Source organism: Dryobates pubescens, chromosome 19, assembly GCF_014839835.1.
Source record: "Dryobates pubescens isolate bDryPub1 chromosome 19, bDryPub1.pri, whole genome shotgun sequence".
NCBI classification, from domain to species: domain Eukaryota; kingdom Metazoa; phylum Chordata; class Aves; order Piciformes; family Picidae; genus Dryobates; species Dryobates pubescens.
The window spans coordinates 3,244,750-3,263,187 of NC_071630.1; the positions used below are offsets into that span (position 1 = coordinate 3,244,750).

At 60.0% G+C, this 18,438-nt stretch overlaps 1 protein-coding gene across 3 annotated transcripts in view; it reads right to left on the reverse strand.

The window, feature by feature from the left end:
• Window positions 1-18,438, reverse strand: part of CNOT1 (CCR4-NOT transcription complex subunit 1) — a 70,756-nt gene that overhangs the window by 19,231 nt on the left and 33,087 nt on the right. For 2 of the 3 annotated variants that reach the window (XM_054170145.1, XM_054170144.1), the window contains exons 22-34: window positions 17,790-18,020; window positions 16,245-16,385; window positions 15,014-15,193; window positions 12,959-13,075; window positions 11,820-11,930; window positions 10,398-10,475; window positions 9,894-10,071; window positions 8,431-8,561; window positions 5,812-6,108; window positions 2,510-2,650; window positions 2,296-2,400; window positions 846-965; window positions 138-329 (exon numbers count right to left, since the gene is read on the reverse strand). In XM_054170145.1, the coding sequence (XP_054026120.1) occupies window positions 138-329; window positions 846-965; window positions 2,296-2,400; window positions 2,510-2,650; window positions 5,812-6,108; window positions 8,431-8,561; window positions 9,894-10,071; window positions 10,398-10,475; window positions 11,820-11,930; window positions 12,959-13,075; window positions 15,014-15,193; window positions 16,245-16,385; window positions 17,790-18,020 (2,022 nt within the window). Of the gene's footprint in view, window positions 1-137; window positions 333-845; window positions 966-2,295; window positions 2,401-2,509; window positions 2,651-5,811; window positions 6,109-8,430; window positions 8,562-9,893; window positions 10,072-10,397; window positions 10,476-11,819; window positions 11,931-12,958; window positions 13,076-15,013; window positions 15,194-16,244; window positions 16,386-17,789; window positions 18,021-18,438 lie in introns of all 3 variants that reach the window. The other variant, XM_054170146.1, reaches the window with a different exon arrangement.

Consider the following 18,438-nt stretch of genomic DNA (forward strand, 5'->3'; position numbering starts at 1 on the left):
CCACCGGGGCCCCGCTCTGCTCTCATTCACTGCATTCACCAAGCAGGTCCCACAGGATGCACTGGGACACAGTCAGCAGCAAGACAACCCAGGAGGCAGGGAGGAGCTGCAAGAGGAGGGGAGCTGTCCTCACTCACCTTCTGCAGGAGCCCAAGAGCAGCAATGGCATCACGGGAGTTCCGAGCCACCACCACGGCCTCCAGCAGGCTGCGCAGGGCCTGGGCTTGAGGGTTCATGGCCAGGGTGTGGGGAATGGACTGCAGGTGCTGCTCCAGCTCTGTCATGCACTTGTCATAGATCTGGGCTACATCATCTGTAGCCCAAGCCTGCTGCTTAGGAGAAAGTGAGAGTGAGTGACCTGTGCGGGGGGGCTGGTCTGTGAAACCCAGGCCTGACTGGCTTTGCTGCTTTGCAGGAGGCAGCAGCCAGGATTCAGAGCTCCACAGCCCTGGGCTTAGCTGTTGAACACTAACAGGAGCAAGAGAAGCTGTGGCAAGAACTAGCAAGCAATTCCAGCAGTCCTTAAGACCAAGCTGGAGGCAAGGATCTGCTCTGTCCAAATCCATGCTTGTCACCTGTGATCTTCCCCCCCCAGAAGCAGAGCAGGGCCTGAACGAAGTGTTCCACTGCTGCTACAACTCCAGGAGCTACTCAGGACCTGCAGGTCTTGCCCCAGTTTGGGTTAAGCACCCCTGGCACTGGATCTAAGCTTTAGGCTGCTGTTAGCTGGACATTAAAACAGCTGCATCTCCTGACTGCTCCCCAGCATCCCAGGTGCCTGACCCTCCCCCCAGCAAAGCAGCCCAGCCCTGCAGCATTCAGCAGCAGGACTCCAAGAGCCTTACCTTCATAGGCTGAGCCAAGAAGCCTGTGGGCTGAGTGAGGTCATTGGTGGGCAGGAAGCCAGGGACATTGCGTGCAAACTCCTCATAAACAGCCAGCTGCTTTGGGTCCACACCTCCAACCTTTGCAAGGAGAACAACAGTCACCTCACTGCTGCTCAGGCAGGGGCTGGGCTGGCAGGCAGCAGACACCACAAAGGACTCAGCAGCTCTCTGGTGAAGTCCTACCTCTCCTGCCACACCTTCACAGGAGGGTTTTGCCCTGCAGCAGCAAGAGCAGAGCACTCCCAGAAGCAGGAGTAACTGAGTACAGGCTTCACATGTCTGATGCACAAGAGAAGGGCTCTGCCAGCTCATGATAAGGCCTTTAAGGGAAGGCATTATTATCAAGGAGACAGGACAGCAAGACAGGCTGCTCAGCAGTGGCCTCAAACTAGAGCAGAGCAGGTTTAGATTGGATGTGAGGAACAAGTTCTGCACCATGAGGGTGGTGGAACACTGCAACAGGTTGCCCAAGGAGGTGGTGGAGATCCCAGCCCTGGAGATACTCCAGGTGAGGCTGGAGAGGGCTCTGGGCAACCTGCTCCAGCTGGGGATGTCCCTGCTGGGTGCAGGGGGCTGGAGTGGATGATCTCTGGAGCTCCCTTCCAATTCAGAGCTTTCTGTGATTCTAAAATCTTTCAGATTTCTATGGTTCAGTGAATGTTTCAGCTCAAGGCCAGCACAGAGCATCCTGGAGGAAGTGAGGAAAGGGCCCACTCATTTTGGAACAACATGGGAAGGCATTTCCTGCTCTGATCAAGCCAACAGCAGCTGTGCTGCTAGACAACACCAAGGATGCACAGCCCTGCTCAGCTGAAGCTGCCTGCAATGAGGGTGGTGAGACACTGGGAACAGGCTGCCCAGAGATGTGGTTGAGGTCCCATCCCTGGAGACATTCAAGGTCAGCCTGGGCAGCTGGCTGTAGCTGGACATGGCCCTGCTGCCTGCAGCAGGATTGGGCAGAATGCCCTTGGAGGGCTGTGGCACTGGGTTCACTGCCTGGTCCAGAGCTGCATTTCAATGTCTGAAGGAGACCTACAGGAAGACTGGGTAGGGGCTGTTCAGAAGGGGCTGTGGGGACAGAAGGAGAGCCAATGGTTTGGAGCAGGGCAGAGTTAGGTTGGAGCTGAGGAGGAAGCTGTGCAGAGGGAGCCTGGGGAGAGCCTGACCCAGGCTGCCCAGGGAGGTGGTGGAGGCTGCATCCCTGCAGCCCTTCCAGCTCAGCCTGGCTGTGTCCCTGGGCAGCCTGCTGCAGCTGGAGCTGTCCCTGCTGCCTGCAGGGGGCTTGGACAGGAGGCCCCTGCAGGATCCCTTCCAACTCAATGCAACCTGTGAATGTATGGAGCTGCACCATCCTCCTGAGAAGGTGGAAGGGAGCAGTCCCAGCCCCCAGCTCAGCTCAGCCCCTCACCTTTAGCCGGATCTGCTCTGGCATCCTCTCAGCCTGGTAGGTTAACACCACGGGGTCGCAGTAGCGCCGCCCCTCCTGCCTGGCATGCTTCCTGAGCTCAAATTCCTGGGGAGGAAAGGAAAAGAGGAGAAGAATCACCAGAATGAAGCTCTGGCAGCGAGGCTGGAGGGGCAGGAGCAGAGGAGAGGCTTGGAGAAGACAAGCCCAGACTCACAGTGGCCAGCCTCTTGTCCATCTCGGGGCCTGCCTTCTCCACCGCCGTCTTCTGGATGAAGCAGCAGGCCAGCTCACAGTTGTCCTGTGCCAGCTGGGCAGCTGCCTGCTCCATCATGTCCCTCTGCTGTGGGGAGGCTGCCTATTGGAAACCAGGACAATCAGTGAAGCCCCTGAACAGCCCTGCCCTCAACCCCTGCATCTCTGGCCGCCCAGGACAGCGGCAGGAACGCAACAGAACCGCTCAGCCACGGACTCTGTCCTCGCAGGGAGTGCACAAGAGAACGCTTTGGCTTGCACAGCTTTGCAGGAAACAGCTCAGCTAAGCAACAGGAGAGGCTCTCAACAAGGAGCAAAAGAGCAGGAGGTTCTCAGTCTCCTCCACCATCTCCCCTCCAGGGCACAGCACTCAAGCTCTGCCTCAGATGGATGCAGGCACAGGTTAAAACAACCAAGCCCCCAGCTAAGCCTCACATCACAGCCTGCAAGTCTTGCCCCTTCCTCACGGTGGGCAAAGAAACAAAGGTGCCCTGGCAGCAGTGCACCAGAACAGCTCCTGCTTCAGTGGGCTCCCTTTCTGAGGGAGAGTTTCTTCTTTCCTTCTTGGAAGGATTTACTCCCCAGGGTGCAGAGCAACAACTCCTGCTGGATGTGGCATACTCCAGGCTGCTTGGTTTGCCTTGCCACTAACACCTCCCATGCTCCAGGGACCATCTCTCCTACCAAGAAAGGCTGAGAGACCTGGGGCTGTTCAGCCCTGAGAGAAGGCTGAGAGGGGATCTGCACTGCAAGAGTGGTCAGGGCCTGGCAGGGGCTGCCCAGGGAGGTGGTGGAGTCCCCATGGCTGGAGGTGTCCCAGAGCCCTGTGGCCATGGCACTGGGGGCAGAGTTTGGTGGCCAGGGTGGGGCTGGGCTGCTGCTTGGCCTGGATGCCCTTGGAGGCCTTTTCCCACCCAAAGCATTCTGTGACTCTCTAAGGCCTCTCAGTGCTGCAGGTGAGCAGCTCCTCCTGTCTGCTGTGTTCCACAGCCTGGTCCTCTTAGGAGCTGCCCTGAGAACTAGTGGAGGTTAAAGTGCACCTGGAGGGACCTGAGCATGCAGTAGCCACAAAGCCAAACAACATTTGGAGCTGCTCAGACCCCCCGGAGCTGAGGAGGATGCTGACAAAAGCTGCTTTAGTAAACAAGTAGAATCAGAGAACTGGCAGGGCTGGAAGGGAGCTCCAGGCTCAGCCAGCTCCAAGCCCCTGCCATGGGCAGGGACACCTCACCCCACAGCAGGTTGCTCACAGCCACCTCCAGCCTGGCTGCAAACACCTCCAGGGCTGAGCAGGAGGCTTCCACCACCTCCCTGGGCAGCCTGGGCCAGGCTCTCACCACTCTCCTGGGGAACAGCTTCTTCCTCCCCACTTCTCCTTTTGCTCCATCCCCCAGGGAGCCCCAAGCAGCTGGAAGGAAGCCACACAACTGTGGTAGCTTCAGGCCATGCCTTTAAAATCTGTCACAGATCATGAGCAGAAAGGCAGTGAAAGGTAAGCAAATCACTACTGGGTGTAAGAAAGGCCAAGAAAGACCATTCCAAACAATCCCACTGGAGAGGGAAGGAACTTAAAGTGGCTGTAGCAAAACAATTCTTCTCACTGCTCTGCTCCTGCTTGAGCTTGGCTGCATTGCTCTGGTTTTAACATTCTTCTGCTCCTTTCTCCCTTCCTTTGTACAGGGGTAGAGGGGGCAGGGAAAGAGAAGCTTGTAGCTTCCCCTGGCTCTTTGACCAGGGGCTCCTGTGCTGTCAACTGCAAATACCTGTAAGTGTTGTGCATTTTGGACACACTCATTGCATTCCATTGCAGATTGTAAGCTGTGCCTGCAAAATCTCCATCCCTGGAGGCTTTTGAGGCCAGGCTGGAGGCGGCTCTGAGCAAACGGATTGAATGTGAGGTGTCCCTGCCCATGGCAGGGGGTTGGAGCTGGCTGAGCCCGGAGCTCCCTTCCAGCCCTGACAATTCTATGGTTCTAAATCCAGCTCTCATATGCTTCCAACTGGGCTGGCAAATATAATGCTGGGGATGGGGGGCATTGTTCAACCCACCACACACCCTCTGAATCTGTGACTTGTTAGTGCGGGATGTTCAGAGAACCATGGAACCAACCAGGCTGGAAAAGACCTCAGAGATCACCAAGTAAAACCTAACCCCTCCTGACAACTCAGCCATGGCAGAGTGCCTCATCCAGGCTCTTGTTGAACACCCCCAGGGGTGGGGACTCCACCATCCCCCTGGGCAGCACATCCCCAGGGCCAATCTCTCTTTGTGGGAAGAATTTCTTCCTCCCCTCCAGCCCAAACCTTCCCTGGCACAGCTTGAGACTGTGTCCTCTTGTTCTGGGGCTGGGTGCCTGGGAGAAGAGCGCAACCCCCACCTGGCTGCAACCTCCCTGCAGGGAGTTGTAGAGAGCAAGAAGGTCTCCCCTGAGCCTCCTCTTCTCCAGGCTCCAACCCCAGCTCCCTCAGCCTCTCCTCACAGGGCTGTGCTCAAGGCCTCTCCCCAGCCTTGTTCCCCCAGACCCCTCCCCGGCCCGGTGCCCTGCTCCGGACACGTTCAGGCGCCTCAGTGTCGTCCTCGCACTGGGGAGCCGCGGCGGGCGGGCGGGCCGGGGGGGAGCGCCGCGGCGGGCGGGCGGGCCGGGGGGGAGCGCCGCGGCGGGCGGGCGGGCCGGGGGGGAGCGCCGCGGCGGGCGGGCGGGCGGGCCGGGGGGGAGCGCCGCGGCGGGCGGGCGGGCGGGCCGGGGGGGAGCGCCGCGGCGGGCGGGCGGGCGGGCCGGGGGGGAGCGCCGCGGCGGGCGGGCGGGCGGCCCGGGGGGGAGCGCCGCGGCGGGCGGGCGGGCGGGCCGGGGGGGAGCGCCGCGGCGGGCGGGCGGGCGGCCCGGGGGGGAGCGCCGCGGCGGGCGGGCGGCCCGGGGGGGAGCGCCGCGGCGGGCGGGCGGGCGGGCCGGGGGGGAGCGCCGCGGCGGGCGGGCGGGCGGGCCGGGGGGGAGCGCCGCGGCGGGCGGGCGGGCGGCCCGGGGGGGGAGCGCCGCGGCGGGCGGGCGGGCGGCCCGGGGGGGGAGCGCCGCGGCGGGCGGGCGGGCGGCCCGGGGGGGGAGCGCCGCGGCGGGCGGCTGGGCGGCCCGGGGGGGAAGCGCCGCGGCGGGCGGGCGGCCCGGGGGGGAGCGCCGCGGCGGGCGGGCGGGCGGCCCGGGGGGGAGCGCCGCGGCGGGCGGGCGGGCGGCCCGGGGGGGAGCGCCGCGGCGGGCGGGCGGCCCTTACCCTGAGGGCGGTGGCGAAGCTGTTCTTGAGGTTGGTGGCGATGCTCATGAGCAGGGGCTCGCGGCAGGTGATCATGGCCATGCCGGCCGTCAGGTTGCGCATCATGTGGTGCGCGGCCACGCGCATGCGCGACTCCTCGGAGTCCAGGGCGAAGTCCTTGCGCACGATCTGCTCGCAGGTGGTCATGGCGATCTTGATGGAGCGGTCCACCACGGGGTGCACCAGCTCCTGCACCGCCCGCTCGATCGCCTGCCGCACGCACTGCTTCAGCTGCGGGTGCGCCTGGAACAGCGGGATCTGCGCCGGCCGCCGGCGCCGCGCCCTCAGCGCGCCTGCCGGGGGCCGCCCGGCACCCAGCCCCTCGCCGCACCGCGGCGCCCAGGGCCGCAGCCAAGCCCCCCTTCAACACCTCCACCACCCCCCCCTGCGCAGCACATCCCCAGGGCCAAGCTCTCTGGCTGGGGAGAGCTTTCTCCTCACCTCCAGCCCAACACCCCCCCCCCCCGGCACAGCTTGAGACTGTGTCCTCTTGTTCTGGGGCTGGCTGCCTGGGAGAAGAGCCCAACCCCCAGCTGGCTGCAAGCTCCCTGCAGGGAGTTGGAGAGAGCAAGAAGGTCTCCCCTGAGCCTCCTCTTCTGAAGGCTAAGCAACCCCAGCTCCCTCAGCCTCTCCTCACAGGGTTGTGCCCCAGACCCCTCCCCAGCTTTGTTGCCCTTCTCTGGACACCTTCCAGCAGCTCAATGTCCTTCTCAACCTGAGGAGCCCAGAGCTGGACACAGGACTCAAGGTGTGGCCTGAGCAGTGCTGAGCACAGGGCAGGATGAGCTCCCTGCTCCTGCTGGCCACACTCTTCCTGATGCAGGCCAGGCTGCCCTTGGCCTTCTTGGCCACACTGCTGGCTCCTGTTCAGCCTACTACCAACCCCAGGTCCCTCTCTGCCTGGCTGCTCTCAGCCACTCTGCCCCCAGCCTGTAGCACTGCCTGGGGTTGCTGTGGCCAGTGTGCAGCACCTGGCACTTGGCTGTGTTCAATCTCCTGCCCTTGGCCTCTGCCCATCTGCCCAGCCTGGCAAGGTCCCTCTGCAGAGCTCTCCTAACCTCTAACAGATCAACTCCTGCCCCCAGCTTGCTGCCATCTGCACATTTACTGCTGCTGGACTCAATCCCTTCCTCCAGATCATCAATAAAGATATTGATCAGGCTGGGACCCAGCACTGAAGCCACAGCCCCACCTGCCTTCAGCACACCTCATGAGCTTCCAGAGGGACAAGCACAGCATCCTGCATGGGGGGAGGAGTAACAACAGGCACTGGCACAGGCCAGGGGCTGCCCTGCTGGGAAGCAGCTCCACAGAGAAAGGCCTTGGAGTGCTGGTGGGCAGCAAGCTCCCCATGTGACCTTGGGTGAGACCTCATCTTGAGTACTGTGTTCAGCTCTGGGCTCCCCAGGTCAGGAGAGACAGGGATCTGCTGGAGAGGGTCCAGCACAGGGCTGCAAGGATGATCAGGGGACTGCAGCACTGCTTGGGGAGGAGAGGCTGAGTGAGCTGGGGCTGTTCAGTCTGGAGAGGAGAAGACTTAGAGGGGATTGAATAAATGTCTGTAGGTATCCGAGGGCTGGGGGGCAGGAGGGAGGGGACAGGCTCTGCTCACTGGCTCCATCTGATAGGGCAAGGAGCAATGGATGGAAGGTGCAGCACAGGAGGCTCCACCTCAACACAAGGGGGAAGGGTCACAAGGCACTGGAGCAGGCTCCCCACAGAGGCTGTGGAGTCTCCTCCCCTGGAGCCTTTCCAGGCCTGCCTGGATGTGTTCCTGTGGGACCTGAGCTAGACTGCAAGGTTCTGCTCTGGCAGGGGGGGTTGGATCTCTCTGGATCCCTTTCCCACCCCCGGCATCCTGGGGTGCTGTGAACTATCCCAGCTGCCAGAAGCAGCTGGCTGGGGTAGTTTCAGGCCAGTTTTTCACAGACCTTGAACAGAAAAGCAGTGAACATGAAACTAACTCCCTGCTGGGGGTAAAAAGGAAAGCAAGGACAGTTCCACACAAGCCACTGGAAGAGAATTGAGGGACTTCAACTGCTTGTACCAGAGCAACCTCTCTCTCCTGGGAGATACCAGCTTGCTTCTGCTTGACCTTGGCTGCACTGCTTTTGTTGTGACTGTATTAACCTCTCTGCTTCTGTCTCTTGTCCCTCTTGTCAGGGGCAGGCAGAGAGGGAGAAGCTCTTGGGCCAGGAGGGTCCTTAGGCTGTTTATGGACTGTAACTATCTGTGACTACTGTATCTTTGGGTCCACATTCCCTGCATTCCACTGCAGACTGCAGCTCTGCTTGGAGATCCAGCCTTCATTTGCTTCCAGCTCAGCTGCTCTGGCAAGTGGGGGCAAAATTCCAGCCCACAGCACTGGGGAATGTAAAGGTCACAGCAGCAGATCACTCGAACACGTGAAGCAGCTCATGGAGCCCCCACCCACCCCTGGGGATCTCCACTTGCAGAGCTAACTGAGCACGACTCTTCAGGGGTGACTCCTCTCCCAACCACCCCAGCTGGCAGAGCAGGCCCTGGGGCAGGGCTGGTGGCAAGGCCTCTGGTGGCAAAGCCAAGCAGCTCCGAACTCACCGTGGGGTTGAGGGTGATGTGCGGAGCCAAGCCGCCCAGGGAGTAGACATTGATGTCGTGGTAGCTGTACTGGGGCTGGGGGGGCACTGTGGCTGTGCAGGTGGTGCTGGTAGCTGGAGTTGTAGAAGCAGCTGCAAGACACAAGGAGGTTTGGGTTGAACCACTGCTAAGAAGGAAATGCCTCTAATGGCAGCACTGATTCCTAGCTCAACCAGCACGTGGCCAACACCAACACATGGATGAGGCTTCATGGCCTGCAGAACTTCTGTGTTGGGTAGTGGTGAGAGCAGGGGGGGGTGGAGCAAAAGGAGAAGTGGGGAGCTGGAGAGTGGCTGTGAGGAAGAAGTTGTTGGCCAGGAGGGTGGTGAGAGCCTGGCCCAGGCTGCCCAGGGAGGTGGTGGAAGCCTCCTGCTGATGCCTGGAGGTGTTTGCAGCCAGGCTGTGAGCAACCTGCTGTGGGGTGAGGTGTCCCTGCCCATGGCAGGGGCTTGGAGCTGGCTGAGCCCTGAGCTCCCTTTCCAAACCTAACAACTCTGGTTCTGTTCTGCAGTTTGATCCTGAAGCCTCAAATTTACCTAGCAGTATTCTCCACCTTCCAGACAATTAGCACCCAACTAGCTCCAGCACATGTCAGCAGGGCTGCCTGTGTGACACATGGAGCCCTTCTGGCCTAGTTAATAGTGACCCTGCTTCACTCCCTCCTGAGGAGCAGCTCCACACAGTGTGTGTACAATCAGTCCTCAGGATGCCTTCCATGGCTTCTTGCATCCAACCTGCAAATCAGCATCCATGAATACCTCTACTAAAGGATCTGGAGTACTGGGCTGGGCTTCCCAGCTCGAGAGAGAGGGGGAACTACTGGGGAGAGTCCAGTAGAAGCTACAAAGCAGCTGAGGGTAGCTCTGGAGCTACCTGGAGCAGGTCTGTGAGGAGAAAAGGCTGAGAGCCCTGGGGCTGAGAGCCTGGAGCAGAGCAGCCCCAGAGGGCAGCTGAGCAATGCTCAGCAAGAGCTAAAGGAGCTGTGGAGGGCAAGAGGCTGGGGCCAGGCTCTGCTCAGGCAGGGCCAGGCCAAGGGGCAGAGGGCACAGACTGGCAGCCAGGAGGTTCCATCTGAGCAGGAGGAGAAAGTTGTTTGGTGTGAGGCTGCTGGAGGCCTGGAGCAGGCTGCCCAGAGAGGTTGTGGAGTCTCCTGGTGTGGAGAGCTTCCAACCCCCCCTGGGCACTGTGCCCCTGGGCATTGTGCTGTGGGTGCCCTGCTGGGGCAGGGCTTGGACTGGATGAGCTCCAGAAGTCCCTTCCAACTCCACCCTGCTGGGATTCTGGGATGCCAGAACCCAGCCAGGTGCCCATCCACATTCAGCAACCCTCCAAGAGCTTTGGGAGCTTCACCTCTTGTCTGGGGAACAGCACAACCTGCCTGGAGCTCCTCCAGTGGCTCGGGATGCTCCATGGAATGCACTTACTGGTGGTTGTGATGGGTGGGAGCTCTTCTGGCTGCTTCACATCCTTCTTGGGAGCAGAGAGCTGCTCATCCAGGTTCTTCAGGCGGTCCTTGTCCTTCAGCAGGCTGCCAGGCTTCAGCTCGTTGATGTCCAGGGCAAGGTTCTTGCAGAGCACCTCGATCTCAAACTTCAGGTTCAGCTGCACAGCAATCCCAGTCCAGGTTAGGCCAGAAGGGCAAAGCAAGCCCAACCAAACCCACCCAAACCCTTTACTGGCCACCTCCCAAGCTTCCCATTCTAACCCCATGCCTCGCAGCAGCTTCAATAACCACTGAGGATTACACAGCTATCTCACAGGCTGAGCTGGGAGGAGGAAGAGACTTTCACCCAAGCTCCACTCAGCTGAGCAGTGCCCAAGTCCCCCCCATGCCACAGAAGTGCTCTCTGGTCCTTCACAACATCCTCTGCTAGGGCCATGCAAACCTCACACCGAGCAAGCAGCAGAGAAACAAAGCAGGAGTTTACTTTCAGATCGTGCTCTTGGTGCAGCTCAGCCAAAACATTCATGATTGCCATTGTCCAGGGGTTGGGAGGCCTGAAGACCTGCAAGAGAGGAGAGGAATTGCACACAGACTCCCTGCATGACTGCATCTACAGCTGCTGAGGCCTGAAATGTGGATACAGCATCTCAAAATCACTTAGCTTGGAAGGGACCTCAGAGACCATCAGCTCCAAGCCCCTTGCCTGTAGGGCAGGGACACCTCCTGACTTGGCTGCTCCAGGCCTCATCCAGCCTGGTCCTCAGCACCTCCAGGCAGGGGGCAGCCACAGCCTCCCTGGGCAGCCTGTGCCAGGCTCTCCCCAGCCTCCCTGCCAACCATTCCTTCCTCCTCTCCACTCTCCCTCTGCCCTCTCCCAGCTCCAAGCCATTCTCCCTGCTCCTGGCACTCCCAGCCCTTGCCCACAGTCCCTCCCCAGCTCTCCTGGAGCCCTTCAGCTCCTGCTAGGCTGCTGTGGGAGCTGCACAGCCCCAGCTCTCCCAGCCTGGCCCACAGGGGAGGTTCTGCATCTCTCTGGAAGAGTTTGCACAGCTGCAGTTAGGGCTGAATTCAGCACTGCTTGGATGCAATTAGGTTAGAGAGCTAAGCTGAGCTTTACACAGGGAACACAATGACCTGGTCCTGAGAACTCCCTTCTGTGTCAAGCAGAGCTGATGAGAGGTGCTCAGGGTCAAACTAAGGTAGGGGCATTGAGTAAGTCAATTCTAGAAGCCCTTCAATGGCATCTTTCCAGTTCTCAGCTTCTGCCCAGGGCACCACAGCACAGTGCAGCTCAGGGCACTGAGCCAGACTGCTGAGATCATAGGAGAGAACCACAGAATGGTTTGGGATGGAAGAGACCTCCCCAAAGGGCATCCAGTCCAACCCCCTGCAGCCAGCAGGGACATCCTCCTCTGGATCAGGTTGCCCAGAGCCCTCTCCAGCCTGACCATGAACACCTCTAGGGATGGGATCTCAACTCCCTCCCTGGGCAGCCTGTGGCAGTGCTCCAGCAGCCTCCTGGTGCAGAGCTTGTTCCTCACATCCAATCTCAGTCTGCTCTGCTCTCATTTCAAACCATTCCCCCTGGTCCTGTCCCTGCAGGCCTTTGGGAACAGTCCCTCTGCAGCCTTCTTGCAGCTCTTCAGGTCCTGGAAGGCTGCTCTGAGGTCTCCCCAGGTCTTCCCCAGGCTGCACAGCCCCAGCTCCTCAGCCTGCCCTCATAGCAGAGTAGCTCCAGCAGGTCATTTATTGTCCCTCAAAAGAGACTTTCTCCACTTCAAGCCCTTTGGCAACCCTTTCATCCTCAACTCTCATCATTTCCCCCCTCCTTTTGGAGCCAAATTCCTTCCTGCAGCCTTTCTTCTGCCACTGAGGCCCTCAGGCCTGGCAGCCCAGTGCCACTCACCACACTCCTGACGCTGGACTCCAGGACCTTGGCAACAAATGGCACCACATAGAGCAGCTCCTGCTGCCCCTTCACATAGGCCTCCAGCAGCAGGGACTTCACATCCAAATCCTGCAAAACACCAGCAAGGAGTGACAGGGGCACAGCAGCAAACACTGCCAAAGCTCCACCCCCATGCTCTTTCCATCTGGGCAAGGCTGAGCCCAGCTGGTCCTTCCTTTCCAGATCCCTGAGCAGCAGTGACTTTGGGGACAGACATTCAGAGCAATGCCTTTTCCCCATGCAATTAATGGCTTTGCTTTGGGGAGGAGTCACAGAATGGTTGGGAGTGACCTCCAGAGCTTGAGTCCAAGCTCCTTGTCAAGGCAGGGTGACCTAAGGCAGGGCACACAGGAACACCCCCAGCTGGGGCTTGAAAGCCTCCAGAGCAGGAGACTCCACAACCTCTCTGGGCAGCCTGCTCCAGGCCTCCAGCAGCCTCACACCAAAGAAGTTTCTCCTCATGCTGAGGTGGAGCCTGCTGGGGACCAGCTTGGATCTGTTGGTCCTTATCCTGCCACTGGGCACCACCCAAGGAGCCTGGCACCTCCATCTTGGCACCCACCCCTCAGCTACTGACAGACATTGCTCAGATCCCTCTCAGCCTTCTGCTCTCCAGACTGAACACCCCCAGGGCTCTCAGCCTTTCTCCATGGCAGATATTCCAGTCCATCATCCTCACAGCCCCCACTGGGATCTCTCCAGCAGCTGTCTCTCTCAAAGTGGGGAGCCCAGAACTGGCCACAGCATCCCAGGTGTGGTCTCTCAAAGTGGGGAGCCCAGAACTGGCCACAGCATCCCAGGTGTGGTCTCTCAAAGTGGGGAGCCCAGAACTGGCCACAGCATCCCAGGTGTGGTCTCACCAGGGCAGACTAAGGTGGAAAGAGAACCTCCTCAGACTTGCTGGCCAGATTCATCTTGATGCAGCTCAGGATACCATTAAGCAGAACTTAACTACTAACTTCCCTGACACACAGGAGTTAGGAGTCTCAGATGACCCCACTCTGGAAGGGTGTCCTGCTGTTGGCACACAGCAGGGAGGTGATCACACTCCCCCCAGGCTGTGCTGCTGGCCAGCAGGGTGCCAGGCAGGGGCTCACCGTGTGCAGGATGGGTTTGTTCTTAGCCAGGGTGATCATGCCCAGCCAGTGCCCCAGGTTCTTCAGCAGGGAACGGTCTGAGAAGTTGGCTGCAGCCTTATCTGATGTCAGGAGCACCTGAGGGAAAGAAAGCACCAAACCCAGCTCTTAGCAACCAGTGGAAGGTCATCAGACTCAGAGCCATGTAGCCAGCAGCTGACCTGGCTGCAGCTACTGCAGTGCTGAGCTTGGGTCACAGAGGAGATACCCAAAGCAGCCTTCACCTGAGGGCAGCAGCTCCTAAGTGTGCCCTGGGAAGGATTTCAAAGCTCCTTCCTTTCAAGAGGACCAGAGAGAGGATTTCCCCAGCCCCCAGGGGGATTCCTTCCCCCTCAGGAGGACCCTTCCCCCCACCATATACTCTGGAGACTGTTACACCTCTCCAGCTGGGGAAGGAGAGCTGCTGAAGGAAGCATTTCCTCTTCACACTTCCTCACAGCCCTGCAGGCTGCAATTTGCCCTTCTTGGCAAACCACTTAATTCCCTTTTCAAGGCCTGCATCGTGTCCCAGAGCGGTGAGAGGCTGGAAGGGACCTCTGGAGCTCATCCAGCCCAACCCCCACGCCAGAGCTCACCCAGGGCAGGGCACACAGGAAGGCAGCCAGCGGGGTTTGAAAGCCTCCACAGCAGGAGACTCCACAACCCCTCTGGGCAGCCCCAAGGATTGTGCTGTGAGTTGTGTTCCTGAGCCTCAGAGGAGCAGCAGCTGCAGAGGGAGCTCAGCCAGCTCTAAAGGAGGCAGGGGATGCTGTGGCACCGTCGCGTAACCCGCGGCGGTCAGGAGCTCCGCCAGCAGGTTTAAACACAGTGCAGCCCTGCCAGGCCTGGGGCAGCTGCTGCCCCCTCCTCCCCCCAGGGCACCCCAGCCCCCCTCAATCTGCCTTCTTACACCCCCCTAACACAGCTGCACAGCTGGCACTGGGCTGGCAGGGAGCCTCCAAGGGCCTCCTGGCCAAGGCCTGCAGGCAGCAGGGCCAGCTCCAGCTGCAGCAGGCTGCCCAGGGACACAGCCAGGCTGAGCTGGAAGGGCTGCAGGGATGGAGCCTCCACCACCTCCCTGGGCAGCCTGGGCCAGGCTCTCCCCAGCCTCCCTCTGCACAGCTTCCTCCTCAGCTCCAACCTAACTCTGCCCTGCTCCAGCTCCAAACCATTGCCCCTGGGCCTATCCCCACAGCCCCTTCTCAGCAGTCCCTGCCCAGCCTGCCTGCAGCTGCCCTGCAGCTCTGCAGCTGCAGCTCTCAGCTCTGCCTGCAGCCTTCTCTCCTGCAGGCTGCACAGCCCCAACCCTCCCAGCCTGGCCCCAGGGCAGAGGTTCTGCAGCCTCTGAGCATCTCTGTGGCCTCCTCTGGAGTCTCTCCCTCAGCTCCAGGTCTCTCTTGTGCTGGGGTCCCACAGCTGGCCCCAGCCCTGCAGGTGAGGTCTCCCCAGAGCAGAGCAGAGGGGCAGGATCCTCTCTCTCCAGCTGCTGCTCTTGCCCTTTGCTGCTTTGACCACACCAGCAGAGTGGTTTCCTTATCTTTATGCCTTGCACAAAGGACTAAACCACAAGTGCTCCTCCCCTGGGTTGTGAGGTGCAGGCCTCACACAAATTCACTTGCAACCTGCATGAACTAATTGCAGTGCAGGTTTGCCCTCTCCTACCACTGAGTTAAGTCTGAGCTCCTGAGGCCTCATCCCTGGAGACAGTTAAGAGCAGACTCTATGTGGCCCTGAGCAGCCTGCTCCAGGTGGATGTGTCCCTGCTGGCTGCAGGTGGACTCTACAAGAGCACAGAATGGTCTGGGCTGGAAGGGACCTCTGAAGGTCATCCAGTCCAAGCCCTCTGCAGTCAAGCAGGGACAGCCCCAGCTAGGTGACCTTTGGGGGGGGTCATTTCCAACCCAGTGCAGCTCAGCACTCAGAGGTTACCCTGCTGGCTCAGCAGTCAGCAGCTGGATTCTGGAAGGGTCAGTCCCACAGTGAGCAAAGAGCCTGAGGACAGCTCCCAGCTGCAGCTTTTCCTCCTGCCTCACTCACCTTGATGTTCCTGTAGGTCTCATTCAGAACCATTTTATTGAACTCTGGGTTCTTCAGGGTGTCCAGGAAGTTTGAGTAGAGGCTGTGGAAATTGGGCTCAATGCTGACCCTCTTCATCACAAGGTACTGGGACACCCAGGGCATAAACTCCTCTTTCACTGTTTCCTTCAGCTCTTCAACCTGCCTCCACAGAGCGGGGAGAAAACCCAACCCAAGACAAGAAACACCACAGAGGGCAAGAGAAGATCAGCTTCTGGGGTCAGCTGTGCCCCTGGCAGGTCAATTCCTTTGCACCTCGAGGCTGCTTTGAGTCAGGGGTGTGTCACACACTGGGGGGGCTTGGAAGGGACCTCTGGACATGGCCTGGTCCAACCCCCCTGCTGAAGAGAGTTTGCTTCCAAGCTGTGCTCAGCTGGGCAGCACATCAGCAAGCTGTGGCTGTTTGCCTCTCCCTCACCCCTCAGGCTTCAGCAGATCGTTGCCAAAGGATTTCCAGCAGCATCTCAGCCTAAAGCCCCCAGGCCAGGGTGCAGCAGCAGCACCTCAGAGCTCTGCCACTTCAAAAGAGATTCCCTGAACTTCAGCCCAGAGGGCCTGCAGGCAGAGCCCCCCCAGCCCCCTCCCCAGAGGGCCTGCAGGCAGAATCCATCACTTGAGGCCTGCAGCCTCCCATGGCCTCCAGCCCATGCCTGCTGGGCATCTCTGGCCTGATTCAATTGCTTTCATTTGTTGATGCCAAGGTCTCTGGATCTCTGAATGGTAACTGAAGTGCTGACACTGAGTTGATTTTTGTTCCCCCTGTTGGATTTCTGAGGTATTTTCAGACCCTTTAGGGTTTTTTCCCCCCCTGCACCTCCTTCACAGGCCAGGGATACCACAACAGGACTAACCCTGGGCCACCCAGCAGCAGCCCTGTCCTGAAAGCAAAGCCCTGCTGACATCCTTGACTGCTCCACAGGGCCTGGCTTCCCAGGAATGAGGAACATGGGAGGGGAAAGCAAGACAAGGAACAATTCCCTCTCACACATCCCTCCTTGCCCTGCCACATTCTGCCTCCAGCAGCAGGGTTGGCTAACTCTGGGAGCAGCTGGGCTGGCAGCTCTCATTCCTGCAGTGTACTCCCTCTTCAACTGCTCCAAGGTGGAATGTGGAAGGAAGATCACCAAGCCCCCAGCCCTTAAGAATGGATTCCCAGCAAAGCTCTGAGCAATGGAGCTGTTCCCACACTTGCCTTCTGGGTCATGTTGGACTGAGACAGATTGTTGAAGATGAAAGCAATCTTCTCCTGGACGTTCTCTGGAGGCTCCACAATCCTCTCAGTCTGATCTGTTGCTACCAGCAGGGTATCAATGTTGGTGGTATTGATGGAAGGCTGCAGGGGGAGCAACAAATGAGGAAGAGACAACAACCCAGAGGTGGCACTGGGTGCACCCTCAGCAGGTTTGCTGATGACACCAAGCTGTGTGGGGTGCAGGAGAAAGGCTGGAGGGAAGGGATCCATCCAGAGGGACCTGGGCAGGCTGGAGGGAAGGGATCCAGCCAGAGGGACCTGGGCCCATGACAACCTCATGAGGGTCAGCAAGGGCAAGGTCCTGCAGCTGGCTCAGGGCAATCCCAGGCACTGCTAGAGGCTGGGCAGGGACTGGCTGGAGAGCAGCCCTGGAGAAAAGGCCTTGGGGGTGCTGGGGGAGGAGAAGCTCAGCTGCAGCCAGCAGGGAGCACTTGCAGCCCAGAGAGCCAAGCAGAGCCTGGGCTGCAGCAGCAGAAGTGTGGCCAGCAGGGCCAGGGAGGGGATTCTGCCTCTCTGCTCCACTCTGCTGAGCCCACAGCTGCAGCTCTGTGCCCAGCTCTGGAGCCTCTGTGCCAGGAAGGCTCTGGAGGGGCTGGAAGGTGTCCAGAGCAGGGCCAGGAGGCTGAGCAGAGGGCTGGAGCTGCTCTGCTCTGAGCACAGCCTGAGAGAGTTGGGGTTGTGCAGGCTGCAGAGGAGAAGGCTCCTGGGAGACCATCAACACTAAGCTGGAGGAAAACAACCACCTCTGGCAGTGGCTCCTGTAGAACAGCTGGCAGTGGCACCCCCCAGGCTAACAGACAGGCAGCCCCCAGCACAATGCAGCCTGGGAGCAGTTCAGTGCTGGGAAGGCAAAACTCCCAGGAGTCTGTTTGAGAACAGCCAACTGTAGGCCAGCAGTGTGCCCCCCATGGCCCCACAGCTGCAGGGCTGTGCCCAAGGTCAATGCCACTCCATGATGACACTGAGCAAGCCCAAGTGCCAGGTTCTGCACTTGGACCACAACCACCCCAAGCAGTGCTGCAGGCTGGGGACAGAGTGGCTCCTGCTGCAGAACTTGTTCCTCACATCCAATCCCAATCTGCTCTGCTCCAGTCTGAAGCCATTGCCCCTGGGCCTGGCCCTGCAGGCCTTAGGGAACAGTCTCTCTGCAGCCTTCTTGAAGCCCCCTTCAGGTTCTGGCAGGCTGCTCTAAGGTCTCCCTGGAGCCTTCTCTTCCCCAGGCTGAACCCCCCCCCAGCTCCCCCAGGGTAGAACAGAATTAACCAGGGTGGAAAAGACCTTTGAGATCATCGAGTCCAACCTAGCACCCAGCACCATCTGATCAGCTCCACCATGGCACCCAGTGCCTCACCCAGGCTCCTCTTAAAGCCCTCCAGGGATGGGGACTCCACCACCACCCCCCAGGCAGCCCCACCCCAGGGGGCCAGCCCCCCTGCCCCAGGCAGCCCCCCTGCCCCAGGCAGCCCCCCCTGCCCCGCTGCTTACTGGCACATCCTTCTTGAAGCTGACGCCGGTGGGCCGAGTGATTGTGATGGTTTTGGCCACGGTGGTGGTGGTGGAGGTGGTGACCATAGTGCTGACTTGGCCAGCAAGAGGAGCCTTTGCTGGGACCTGGGCCTGGGCCTGAGCCTGGGCAAGTGCAATGCTGCCAGGGGTGGTGATGGAGCCCTGCATCTTCACAGGAGGGTCTCTGGATTGCTGGCCGTACTCTATGTACTGAGGCGGGGGGAAGAGAAGCCGAGTGTCAGCCTGAGCAGCACACAGCTTTGCCCCTGCAGCCTGCAAACACCTGGCACTGCCAGCAGGAAGCAGCCTGCAGGACACAGCTCAGCACCCTGCTGAAGCACATCTCATTGCCTCCTGTTTGCCTCGGGCTCCAACTCCGACCTCGGCAGGCTCCAACTCCCCAGGGCCCCCTAGCTCCCACCCCTGCAGGCCTGGGGCAGTAGATGAAGGCAGGGGAGGAGTGGCAGATAAAGGTGTGAGCATCCAGAAGCCTGCCACAGAGCAGGGAAGAACTCTCCCCCAAGGACTCCTGACAGCTCCACAGAAACAGGCAGGCCTCAGGCTGGCCACCAGCAAAGCCAACACTTCTGATGTGTCCAGCTCAGCTTCTGCAGCAGCTCCCCAGGAG